The 14,168-nt window shown below is 42.7% G+C and overlaps 1 protein-coding gene across 1 annotated transcript in view; it reads left to right on the top strand.

The window, feature by feature from the left end:
• Positions 1-14,168, top strand: part of SUCLG2 (succinate-CoA ligase GDP-forming subunit beta) — a 235,418-nt gene that overhangs the window by 141,608 nt on the left and 79,642 nt on the right. Inside the window, exons 8-9 of the mRNA XM_073351050.1 lie at positions 1,663-1,824; positions 6,443-6,585. Coding sequence (XP_073207151.1) covers positions 1,663-1,824; positions 6,443-6,585 — 305 coding nt within the window. The remainder of the gene's footprint in view (positions 1-1,662; positions 1,825-6,442; positions 6,586-14,168) is intronic.

Raw genomic sequence — 14,168 nt, 5'->3', positions numbered from 1 at the left:
CTGGGTAAGGTAACAGGTAAGGTTCCAGAACAATCAGGAACCTTCTGGAAACAATTAAGACAGACAGGCTGATTAGAACACCTGCAGCCAATCAAGAAGCTGCTAGAATCAATTAAGGCAGGCTAATCAGGGCACCTGGGTTTAAAAAGGAGCTCACTTCAGTTTGTGGTGTGCGTGTGAGGAGCTGGGAGCAAGAGGCACTAGGAGCTGAGAGAGAATGCGTACTGTTGGAGGACCTAGGAGTACAAGCATTGTCAGACACCAGGAGGAAGGTCCTATGGTGAGGATAAAGAAGGTGTTGGGAGGAGGCCATGGGGAAGTAGCCCAGAGATGAAATGATTTGTTGGGGTCACTACAACTGTACAGATCATAGAATATCAGGGTTGGAAGGGACCTCAGGAGGTCATCTAGTCGAACCCGCTGCTCAAAGCAGGACCAATCCCCAACTAAATCAAGTTTGTCAAGCCTGACCTTAAAAACTTTTAAGGAAGAAGATTCCACCACCTCCCTAGGTAACACATTCCAGTGCTTCACCATGCTCCTAGTGAAAAAGCTTTTCCCAATATCCAACCTAAACCTCCCGTACTGCAACGTGAGACCATTACTCCTCGTTCTGTCGTCTGCTACCACTGAGAACAGTATAGATCCATCCTCTTTGGAACCTCCTTTCAGGTAGTTGAAAGCAGCTATCAAATCCTTCCCCCCCCCTCCCCATTCTCTTCCGCAGACTAAACAATCCCAGTTCCCTCAGCCTCTCCTCATAAGTCATGTGTTCCAGTCCCCTAATCATTTTTGTTGCCCTCCACTGGACGTTTTCCAATTTTTCCACATCCTTCTTCTAGTGTGGAGCCAAAAACTGGACACAATACTCCAGATGAGGCCTCACCAATGTTGAATAGAGGGAAACGATCATGTCCTTTGATCTACTGGCAGTGCCCCTACGTATACATCCCAAAATGTCATTGGCCTTCTTGGCAACAAGTTCACACTGATGACTCAAATCCAGCTTCTCGTCCACTGTAACCCCTAGGTCCTTTTCTGCAGAACTGCTGCCTAGCCATTCGGTCCCTAGTCTGTAGCGGTGCATGGGGTTCTTCCGTCCTAAGTGCAGGACTCTATTCTTGTCCTTGTTGAACCTCATTAGATTTCTTTTGGCCCAATCCTCTAATTTGTCTAGGTCCCTCTATATGCTATCCCTACCCTCCAGCATATCTACCTCTCCTCCCAATTTAGTGTCACCTGCAAACTTGCTGAGGGTGCAATCCACGCCATCCTCCAGATCATGAAAACCACCCTCATAACTGACATCTTTATGGATGGGGCAGTTAAAATGAGCATGGAACACAAACTGTTCTCCTACCTCTAGAAGTGGTTTCCACAACCCATAACTTAGGACACCATGACATTATTGTGTGGGGAAGCTTGCAGTGCCATCACCCATGCCTGGACTTTGGAAAAAGTGTTTTAGGGCCCTAGTCCTGCTTTCCAAAACTGCTATTGATTACTATGGAAACAGAATCAGGGCCTTCGTACATAATTATGAAAGAATATTGCACTTTTGTGTGACATTACACATGCGGAAGTTAATTTCTGAATTCAAAATGACCATTCAGTATACCATACAGTATCTGTAATTTGATGTTTTTCCCCCCCTTCATTTAGTTGTTTGCTTTGATGCCAAGATAAACTTTGACGACAATGCCGAGTTTAGGCAAAAAGAGATATTTGCCATGGAAGACAAGTCTGAGAATGAGCCTATAGAAAATGAAGCTGCCAAATATGACTTAAAGTACATTGGACTGGATGGGAACATTGCTTGCTTTGGTAAGAAAAGCAATCTGTCTTCGTCAATATCTTGGTATAACCAATTAATAATTCAGAGTTTTCAATATCAATTGACTAACCTATTTCTGTTTACAGTCAGTTACAGAGAGTATTATCAGAAATATTTACAATAGAATAATAATCTAAATACATAAAATTATTCACGTGCTTAAGTGTTTTCAGGATCCGGTCCTATTTTATTACCAGCGAACTCTTTAAAGTGACACCACAATTCAAAAATCACATTTCCATCTGATGACACTATATCTACTGTTACAAGTGAACCCTAAGATTGTTAGCTAACTGGTTGATTTTTAGTCATATAGTGAGCATTCATAGAATCATAGAATATCAGGGTTGGAAGGGACCTCAGGAGGTGATCTAGTCCAACCCCCTGCTCAAAGCAGGACCAATCCCCAATTTTTGCCCCAGATCCAAAATGGCCCCCTCAAGGATTGAACTCACAACCCTGGGTTTAGCAGGCCAATGCTCAAACCACTGAGCTATCCCTCCCACCCGTTCTGTCAACATTACTCTGACAGAAAGAGATTAAAGACAAATATATACTTTCTCAGTTTGTAAAATTTGCTTAATTTGTGTATTTTGATTTTCATTGTATTTTTTGACAGCACTTTGAGTGACTAGTCCTCTTTATTGTTTTGCTGATGTCGCCTGCACTTCCCCAAATTCTGTAAGCAGGTAATAGTAGTGATAGGGAATACCAGTATGAGCAACAGCGAACGGGAAGCTGAAATTGAAGGAGCAGCAGGCAGGAGTGCGCACATAGGTTAAAAAGAGGGGTGAGGTTGAGACGTAAGCCTGTGCATGGTTAGTGCTGCTATTCTCAGGTTAGCCCGGATGGCCCTTCTAAGTATCAACAATGGGTTCAGAAAAAATATATATATATTTTAAAAAATCTGAAAATACTTTAAAAAACAAAATCAAACTGGATTTAAACTTTGGTTTCTCACCATGTAAATTTGGTTCCCTTGACATCTCAATATTTCTCTTGTCAAATAGTAATTAATACATTTTGCATTATGCTGAAACCTTTGTTTTAGCTGAAATTCCTTTTTTCATAGAAGTAAAATAGATGAAATATTTAAATCATTATGCAAAACATTTTCAGTTGCATGTAAATTGTTTAAGCCAGAACATTTTATTCTGAAAAGAATTGACTTCATCGTTTTGATCCGAATTAGCTAAAATGGTTTATCCTCTAGAGGAGGAGGAGTGGAATATGGAGGTACGGTAACTTTTGTTACTGCCCACAGTTTATAGTGCTTAGATTTATGCTCTACCCAGTTATTTGAAAGATGCTCAGGTTGCAGTAGAACCAATTCATTGCATTAAGACCAATGCCGTGTCCATCTTTTAAAGGAACTAACATTAAAAAAATGTGTAGCTCATTAAACCATCAGTAACATCGTATTCAGTGCCCGAGCCCTGATCCTTATGGTTCTGTTCTGTACAGTAGAAACCTGCATAAAATTACATGTGATATAAAAAGACTTACTTTGTACAGAAGCAATAACTTTAATGTACCAAACCATTCTGATTCATCTCACCCGGATGAGCTAATGTCCTTGCAACACTAGCAGCATTTAAAGTAGCAAAGGATATGGGATGCCAGTGTGTCAAAATACATTTTAATAGAAGAAAGCATTCCCCCTTTTGAACATCATGTGAAAATTTCATGATTTGAACAAATTTGTTAAAATGAATATTCAGTTTTAAAATATTTTGTAATGCAGTGTTAGTCTTACCAAGGTTAATGAAATTAGACATGGTTTGTAAGTGTGGCAGGGGAATTATGGGATCAGTAATAAGTGAAGGATACTTTACTTTGTGTTTCTGCTGGGTTAAGAATAATTTTTGTTCTTTACTCTGAGGGGGATATTTATGTGCAGTTACATGTGTGGTGCGTAATCCTCTTTAATTATTATCAAAAAGAAAAGGAGTACTTGTGGCACCTTAGAGACTAACCAGTTTATTTGACTGTATTTTCCACTGAGTGCATCCGATGAAGTTAGCTGTAGCTCACGAAAGCTTATGCTCAAATAAATTGGTTAGTCTCTAAGGTGCCACAAGTACTCCTTTTCTTTTTGCGAATACAGACTAACATGGCTGCTACTCTGAAACCTTTAATTATTATGAAATCCCTTTTCTTAGAAGTTTTTTTTTTTGTACAGGACACCCTTCATATGATGCAAAAAGAAAAGGAGTACTTGTGGCACCTTAGAGACTAACCAATTTATTTGAGCATAAGCTTTCGTGAGCTACAGCTCACTTCATCGGATGCATACTGTGGAGAGTGTAGAAGATCTTTTTATACACACAAAGCATGAAAAAATACCTCCCCCCATCCCACTCTCCTGCTGGTAATAGCTTATCTAAAGTGATCACTCTACTTACAATGTGTATGATAATCAAGTTGGGCCATTTCCAGCACAAATCCAGGTTTTCTCTCTCCCCTTCCCCCCCCCCCAAAAAACCACTCTCCTGTTGGTAATAGCTTATCTAAAGTGACCACTTATCTAAAGTGACTCAAGGAATATTTCCAACATACCTCTGAACAACATACTAATCCACAGAGACCTCCCTGCCAACAGTACAAAAAGAAGGATTCTAGGTGGACTCCTCCTGAAGGTCGAGACAGCAGACTGGACTTCTACATAGAGTGCTTCCGCCGACGTGCACGGGCTGAAATTGTGGAAAAACAGCATCACTTGCCCCATAACCTCAGCCGTGCGGAACACAATGCCATCCACAGCCTCAGAAACAACTCTGACATCATAATCAAAAAGGCTGACAAAGGAGGTGCTGTTGTCATCATGAATAGGTCAGAATATGAACAAGAGGCTGCTCGGCAGCTCTCCAACACCACTTTCTACAAGCCATTACCCTCTGATCCCATTGAGAGTTACCAAAAGAAACTACAGCATTTGCTCAAGAAACTCCCTGAAAAAGCACAAGATCAAATCCGCACAGACACACCCCTGGAACCCCGACCTGGGATATTCTATCTACTACCCAAGATCCATAAACCTGGAAATCCTGGGTGCCCTATCATCTCAGGTATTGGCACCCTGGCAGCAGGATTGTCTGGCTATGTAGACTCCCTCCTCAGGCCCTACGCTATCAGCACTCCCAGCTATCTTCGAGACACCACTGACTTCCTGAGGAAACTACAATCCATCGGTGATCTTCCTGATAACACCATCCTGGCCACTATGGATGTAGAAGCCCTCTACACCAACATTCCACACAAAGATGGACTACAAGCCGTCAAGAACACTATCCCCAATAATGTCACGGCTAACCTGGTGGCTGAACTTTGTGACTTTGTCCTTACCCATAACTATTTTACATTGGGGGACAATGTATACCTTCAAATCAGCGGCACTGCTATGGGTACCCGCATGGCCCCACAGTATGCCAACATTTTTATGGCTGACTTAGAACAACGCTTCCTCAGCTCTCGTCCCCTAATGCCCCTACTCTACTTGCGCTCTATTGATGACATCTTCATCATCTGGACCCATGAAAAAGAAGCCCTTGAGGAATTCCACCATGATTTCAACAATTTCCATCCCACCATCAACCTCAGCCTGGTCCAGTCCACACAAGAGATCCACTGGATTCCTGGACACTACAGTGCTTATAAACGATGGTCACATAAATACCACCCTATACCGGAAACCTACTGACCGCTATTCCTACCTACATGCCTCCAGCTTTCACCCTGACCACACCACACATTCCATTGTCTACAGCCAAGCTCTGCGATACAACCGCATTTGCTCCAACCCCTCAGATAGAGACAAACACCTACAAGATCTCTATCAAGCATTCTTACAACTACAATACCCACCTGCGGAAGTGAAGAAACAGATTGATAGAGCCAGAAGAGTTCCCAGAAGTCACCTACTACAGGACAGGCCTAACAAAGAAAATAACAGAACGCCACTAGCTGTCACCTTCAGCCCCCAACTAAAACCCCTCCAATGCATTATTAAGGATCTACAACCTATCCTGAAGCATGACCCAACACACTCACAAATCTTGGGAGACAGGCCAGTCCTTGCCTACAGACAGCCCCCCAACCTGAAGCAAATACTCACCAGCAATCACATACCACACAAGAGAACCACTAACTTGATTATCATACACATTGTAAGTAGAGTGATCACTTTAGATAAGCTATTACCAGCAGGAGAGTGGGGTGGGGGGAGGTATTTTTTCATGCTTTGTGTGTATAAAAAGATCTTCTACACTTTCCACAGTATGCATCCGATGAAGTGAGCTGTAGCTCACGAAAGCTTATGCTCAAATAAATTGGTTAGTCTCTAAGGTGCCACAAGTACTCCTTTTCTTTTTGTGAATACAGACTAACACGGCTGCTACTCTGAAACCTTCATATGATTTTGTTCATTTATGTCTACTAAGTCACTCCTGAAAAATTCAGGTGTTGGCCTAATTTGAAACAAATCAAATGGAGCCGGAAATAAGTGAAGTTTTAGGACTAGTCCTTGCCTTGAGCTGATGTGCCGTATCACATTTCACAAGTCTGAATTCCCTTTTGTAAAATATCACCACCTGACTCTTACAATTACAGTGAATGGAGCTGGTCTTGCTATGGCAACCTGTGATATCATTTCCCTTAATGGTGGAAAGCCAGCCAACTTCCTGGATCTTGGTGGAGGTGTGAAGGAAGCACAAGTCTATCAGGCATTCAAATTGCTCACTGCTGATCCTAAGGTAAAAACTGTCTTTGTACAGGATGTTTCCTAATGCACTAGTAGAAGGACATTTGTCTATCAGTAATATGCTGAATAAATATAAATGATGATCTTGTGACACTTGAGGATAACTTACTAGAAGGATGGTCTAAAACGGTGGTTTGCAATCTGTGGTCCGCAGACTGTCTAAGCTTTCCAAAGCGGTTTGCACCTCCATGTGAAATTTTTGAGGGGTCTGCAAATGAAAAAAGGTGGGAAACCACTGGTCTATGTGAAGGGATGGTCATATAGTTAAGGCACTGCACTGGGACTCGTAAGACGTGGGTTCAATTCCTAGCTCAGTCATAGACCTCCTGTGTGACCCTGGACAAGTTGTTTAATCTCTCTGTACCTCAGGTCCCCATCTATAAAATGGGAGGAATAAAATTCCACTTGTCTGACTTATCTAAGGGAAGGAGCTCCATTATCATGTGTTTGTACAACGCCTAGCACGGTTAGGGATCTCTGGGTACTGCTGTAATACAAACAATTGGCCGAGCTTGTGAAAGCCGTACACTCACCTCAAGGGCATTTCTCTGTTGGTTTCTCTCTATATAAAATGATTGCTTTCAGATGTCATGTCTGATCAATTCCAAAGTTCAGGGAATGTTCTAGGCATCAGTAGCTAGAACCTTATTCTTTGGATGGGGGGATCTGAAGACCAGAAGGGGCATAATGGGGAATCCACAAAGCCCCTGCTATCATACTAGCACCACCATAGCCTCTAGAGTCTCTGCAGTTGCCTGTAGATCAAACAACTGGTCAATGGCACTTATTAGTGCCTTCTAGCAAAACAATTCCCCGTCTCATCCCTGCTCATCCTTCCAGTGGAATTTAACATGTTGGCGCCCTGAAGGACTTATCTCCCAGAAATAAAGAAGAAGAATAGTTGGGGCAGGGCAGAAAGGGAGGGAGGGGGGTTCATGGAAGCATGCACACGGTCCTTACCATGGGGGGGCCCAGATTGTAGGACCCTACTGTGGGGGAAGTGTTGGAATGAGGCGTACAGAAGCCCTAGCGTGGTGGGAATGTGGGGGGCAGACAGCCACTGCCATGGGAGAATGGGGCACCCTCCTATGAGTGGAATGGGGGGGATTCTGGGAGAATGGAGGACCCTGGAATGAGTGAAGAGCGCACAGAGAGAAGGCACAGACAACTTGTGGTGTTACTGTGACAGGGTCCAGAGACCCCATGGGGAGAACGGGGGTCTGAACCCCAAAGAATGAGCAATTGAATCAACTGGTTGTTTACAGTCGTATTGTGTATAAACTATGTTAAGTGAGGTCTTTTATGAAAGCTTGTAACGTTCTGCACTTGGTTGTCATGATGAGTTTATGTATTGGTGTGTGCATAGAGCTGTGCTTGGGACTGGAGTGGCTGTGGGGGCCACCCTGCAAGGAGAAAGTAGGCTGGTGGAAGTCCTCGTAGGAGAGAAAGGAGATAGTGGGTTACATAGAACCCATGGCAGAGGGGAGATTGGGAGAAGTTGTGGGGAGTCCCTGAAAAAGAGGAGGATGGGAGCGTGACCCATAGGGAGCTTGTGGGGCAAGGGAATGGATGGATGTAAGGAACCCCTGGTGTGTGCAAAAAGTTAGGCCTATGTAAGCTACGGAGCATATGACCCTCCCCCTTAGTAGTAGTAGTAATAATTAGAAGGATAAAGAAATTGTTTATATTCTCATGGCAGGGCTAGATGGGCACCGACGTTTCACCTCCAGAGGCGTAGGTTCAGGTTATGCTCAAGGTTACAAATGAAGGAAGTGGATTGTCCCTTTTGACCTAATCCAGGCTGGGGTTTTTGCAATCCATGACACACATCAGATTGGTTGATAGATCTGTGCTTGAAAGAACAGAGAGGTAGAAAAGCAAGGGTGCTGCAAGTCAGGGTGGGGAGAGGAGGGGAGCAGGCTCTGGCAGAATTATCTGGGGGGAGATTTGAATAGTTACCTGCACTATGCCTGACACTGGTCAGCACTGTTAAATCCTCCCTCACTTTTATGAGTACTAGAGTCACAGATTTAAAAAAAAAAAAAAAGGGGGGGGAGCGGGGGGGAAGGGTCTGTATTATTCAGAGATGGGTGTTTAATATGGTAATCAACGGCTGAACAGAGGTAGAGATTTGGGGACTAAATTGCATTGCGACACAGTGACTCACAGATAAGTGTGGTGTGATCTTATCTCGACAATGTACCACAGTGATGATTATGGAATAAAGTAGGATGTGTTCTCACACTATGATTGTGACTGCACATTTCCTAGGTGCTCTGCATGTGCTGATTTTGATGAGACATGTATCCAGTTTAATTAATTAATATAATTCATAGGCATTTCTTTACCTCTTGTTAATATCTGACTATCTATCCCCATCCTACTCCAGATCGTCACTCTGATTTCAGTGGGGATAACTGGCATGACTCAGTGGATCTCTGCCATTTTACCACATGAGTGTCTAGCCCAAGATGTGCAAGTCACCAGCCTGAATGCTCCATAACTCATGTCTCTAATTTTTATTTCATTTTTTCCTGTCTTCATTTCATTTGCTTAGCCTTCTCCTCTTTGTCCCTTTCTTTCTTTTTTATATTTTTACATTATCCTTTGTGTATTGTCTCTCTGCCTCTCTTTTTTCACTGAAAGAATTTTCTTACTTTGTAGGCCTTTTCCTGTTTTCTTTTATTTCTCTCCCCCTTTGTTCTCTCATTTGCTTTCTGACTATTTCCCTTGCTTTCCACTCTTTTCGTGTATGACTGCTTAGTATCCCAGTGGGCAAGTACTTTTTCTAAAATAGTTTTCAGCAGGACACTTATCGGCCCTAGGGCATTTAACTCCTAGGAATGTCAGACGCTCGAACGCGTAAGTACAAAGGGTGGTTTTGGCTTTGTCCAGTTTAGATTTTGAATCCTACAGAAATTATTGCTCATCATCCAGTTTTAAGGTATTAACCTCAGTTCCTTTGACTCTGTCCCTGCACACCAGTCAACGTTCCCTAGCTTTTATGTTGTAGTCACCCAGAGGGGCTTTGTCTGGTTTCAGTGAGGCACTTCTGAACTACCTCTCATCAGCCCTGTGATTTCACTGATTTAGCTTTTGTCCTTTTGGCTCTATGCCCATCAGTGACACTGTTTCAAGTCAGCATGATATCAGCTGAAATTCAGCTTTCATTTTCAGCAGTAATATATGAAGAATATGTGTGGGATTCAATTAGGATTTCTGAGGACACATAGCGGTGTATCAGTCTCCTATTAAACACCCGGTACACAGCAAAGGAAAACACGTGGCTGGCCCGTGCCAGCTGAATCAGGTTCGCAGGACTTGGGCTGTCGGGCTGTTTCATTGCTGGTTAGACTTCCTCGCATAATCCTAGAGCCCGGGCTCCATCGCTGAAGCCTACACAGCAATGAAAGAGCCCCGAGCGCAAGTCAGCTGGCACAGGCCAGATGCAGGTGCCTGGTTGCTGTGTAGACGTATCCCCAGGAACAAATCAACTGTACCAGGTTTGGACAAACTAGAGGCTAAACTCATGGTGTACGTGTGACCATCCTTACTGCTGTGCATCTTAAGGTCACAGAGAAGCTTATTGCCAATTTTAAAGTAAACATTTTATATTTTTTCTCTTCAGTAAACAAATGGCAGTTGAATATCGGGTCCTTCCTCAATCTGAACACTATTTTCTGCATTGACGGGGAGATGGAAAAGATGATCTAATGAGCCTTTACCATTTCTTAACTAATATTGAGCTTTGATCCTCATGGGTTATTATGTTTAGTGTAGTACTTGGAGTCTGTAGTCAGTTATTAATTACCCTACAACCTTTAACCTGTTTCCTACCTTATCCAAGAAAGGAAAAATTTGCTCTTGGGAGTTTCCAGGCCTATTAAAGACGGCAAACATCTCCAAAACAGATAGAGAGCCTCTGAGAATTATATTAACCACCAGATGCCCTCAGGGCAGCTGACTACAATATATAGTTCTGAACTTTTAGCTGGGGACTCTAAAAGAGATTAAATCTTCCAGAAAATGATCAAATATGCTTTAAAATAGGACTCTGTCTTTAAAGTGTATATTTGGTATAGGGGGAAAAATTGGGGGGAAGGAAGTGGGTTGAGCAAAGCTGAGGAACTTCTCCTCAAACAGAATGTCATGATCTTGTAGTTTAGCATTTTTCCTAAGTCTGACTGTTAATTGGAGCATTTAAGAAAAGAAATTAGTTATGTTTCTTGGAAAACATCAACCATGGTCTTTAAAATGGAAATACCCCCTTTAAAATTTGAGTCTTATTTGAGCTTTTCATCCTATTCTGGCCTTGTATGCTTCCTTCCAGCTATTCAGTGCTGCACACATCAGATTGGTTGTAGGAAGTGGTGCTGAACTTTTTTCCCCCTAGCAGCCCAAAATCTGGCCACGTTTTTCTTCCTGTGACCCCACTTGCCTGTCTCCTTTGCACAAATTCCTGTGGTGCATCTGCCTTGGCAGAAGTTGAGCTCTCTTCCCTTTCCTGTGGCTACCTGCATGAAGAAGGGAAAGTTCCGGTCTCTGTCCTCGTTTTCCAAGCTGTGGGGAGGCATCAGTGGGATTTCATTGCTCTTCTTTCTCACACAATAAGGCGGGAAAGAAGTTGCAGTCTTCAGTGCCACAGCAATGCTGAGGAGCTTGTTTGATGAGGGGAGTGGAGTGCTGATCAGCAAACCCCTGGTAGAGTGCTGATCAGTGACAAGTTACTTGTTCTCTCCAACAGTTACTTGTGTCCTCACCAGGGTTGAAAAACACTGACCTGTTATTATTGATTATTTGTATTACTGTTCTTCCTAGGAGCCCTGGGTTATGGACCAGGACCCCAGTGTACTTGAAAGTCTAAAAGCTATTGACAGGGTAGGAACCAATGGTCTACTGGATAGGGCACTGGACTGGAACTCAGAAGAGCTGGGTTCAGTTCCCAGACCAGACACAGATTTAATGTGGGACCTTGGGAAAGTCACTTTAATCTACCTTGTGCCTCAGTTTCCAGCTGTAAAATGGAGATATTCCTCTCTCTCACAGGAAGGATAAAATACAATCAGATATTCAGTGATGAAGCTTGTATAAGTTGACAGATACAAAGTCACCTTAAAGAAATTATAAGCAGTTCTGTTTTACCATCGACGGACCTCCAGCACTGTCCTGAACAGTGGAACCTAAATGCAATGATTTATTGAAAAGTAGTAACTTCACTGAAAAGAGAGACTAAAATTTATCTCTTTCAACAACTGAAGCCCCTATTGTTTTAAATGGTGTCATTAACAATGGAAAAATTTAATCAAATCAACTGATGTTAACAAATGTTTACTTGCAAAAAATTATATTGACTAACAAATATTTTTCAAGCAAAATATTATATATTGACATCTGTTAACTCATATAAAGGGAATAATCACTTTCAAACCCAAGAGAAGCTTAATTTGTTTTTCCTTCAGCCATTCCTTAGTCCAAACAGATTATTGTTTTATGCATACGGAATAAGCATTCTTATTCCTATCACTGCTGTTTGCTTATATCAGATGCATCTCTTTGTCCACCTCAGTGAAGGAAAATAATGGCATTAATGTGCCTTGACATTCACTTGTGTGTGAAGCAGAGGTCTTGTGGTTTTTCATTTTCTCAACATCTGAGGCACTGAACAGAATTCAGAAGTAGAGTATCATTACATATTTTGCAATTCACTTATTTTCCAGCTGTGCTTTGTGTTCAAATAATACAGTTTATCCTTGCTTATTATAGAAGACATATTCGCCATCAGTTTATCATTTGGGCTTGAGGGATTCTGAATATTAGTTTTCTTAAAGTTGTGGCCCATTATGTAGTAGCAGAAGGGAGTTGTTGTTTTGTACTACCATAGCAGAGGTTTGAGCGTTTTAAGAGATTTCGGGCGCAGGGGGAGAGAAAGTAAAGTGAAACTTCACACTTCAACCAGGAAATTGTTTAATTTACTTGATCTTTATCTTGTGGGAGTATATTAGTTCAGTTCATAAAACTCAGAGTTCCCATGCTGAGTAACTGCAGCAAGTAAGGAGGGGCACAGTTGTTTCCTGGTCTAGTATGTGAGAGTATAGCAGCCTGGTCAATCAAACACATACAGACACTTGCTCAGGGTGTTGTTTCTGAAGTCATAGTTCCTCCCATCAGCCCAAATGCTAACTATATTTTACCACAAAGGTGTCGCTTTACTATATGACTGACGATGTGAAAATGTCGCTTTCGTACTCAGCAGTTTCGTGTCTTGCGTGTATTCAAAATTCTAGATTAATGATAAACATAAGGTTTTTACGGTTATGTTGTCTTTCACTTCTTCAGAGCCCAAAGAGTTTTGGGAGAGTGAGTTGGATTGTTTTCTGCCCTATGCCTCTTCAAAAGATCTTTCTACTAAGTTGACTCAGTACACTGAAGGCCCGGGGATAACACAAGTTCTGGCTATGTAAACTCCCTCCTCAGGCCCTACGCTACCAGCACTCCCAGCTATCTTCGAGACACCACTGACTTCCTGAGGAAACTACAATCCATCGGTGATCTTCCTGAAAACACCATCCTGGCCACTATGGATGTAGAAGCCGTCTACACTAACATTCCACACAAAGATGGACTACAAGCCGTCAAGAACACTATCCCCGATAATGTCACGGCTAACCTGGTGGCTGAACTTTGTGACTTTGTCTTCACCCATAACTATTTCACATTTGGGGACAATGTATACCTTCAAATCAGCGGCACTGCTATGGGTACCCGCATGGCCCCACAGTATGCCAACATTTTTATGGCTGACTTAGAACAACGCTTCCTCAGCTCTCGTCCCCTAATGCCCCTACTCTACTTGCGCTCTATTGATGACATCTTCATCATCTGGACCCATGAAAAAGAAGCCCCTGAGGAATTCCACCATGATTTCAACAATTTCCATCCCACCATCAACCTCAGCCTGGACCAGTCCACACAAGAGATCCACTTCCTGGACACTACGGTGCTAATAAGTGATGGTCACATAAACACCACCCTATACCGGAAACACTGACTGCTATTCCTACCTACATGCCTCCAGCTTTCATCCAGACCACACCACAAGATCCATTGTCTACATCCAAGCTCTATGATACAACCGCATTTGCTCCAACCCCTCAGACAGAGACAAACACCTACAAGATCTCTATCAAGCATTCTTACAAATACAATACCCACCTGCTGAAGTGAAGAAACAGATTGACAGAGACAGAAGAGTACCCAGAAGTCACCTACTACAGGATAGGCCCAACAAATAAAATAACAGAACGCCACTAGCGTCACCTTCAGCCCCCAACTAAAACTTCTCCAACGCATCATCAAGGATCTACAACCTATCCTGAAGGATGACCCATCACTCTCACAGATCTTGGGAGGTGGGCCAGTCCTTGCTTAAAGACAGCCCCCCAACCTGAAGCAAATTCTCGCCAGCAACTACACACCACACAACAAAACCACTGACCCAGGAACCTATCCTTGCAACTAAGCCCATTGCCAACTGTGTCCACATATCTATTCAGGGGATACCATCATAGGGCCTAA

This window comes from Lepidochelys kempii, chromosome 7, assembly GCF_965140265.1.
Source record: "Lepidochelys kempii isolate rLepKem1 chromosome 7, rLepKem1.hap2, whole genome shotgun sequence".
Classification (NCBI taxonomy): Eukaryota; Metazoa; Chordata; order Testudines; family Cheloniidae; genus Lepidochelys; species Lepidochelys kempii.
This window is presented reverse-complemented; position numbering and strand designations above follow the sequence as displayed.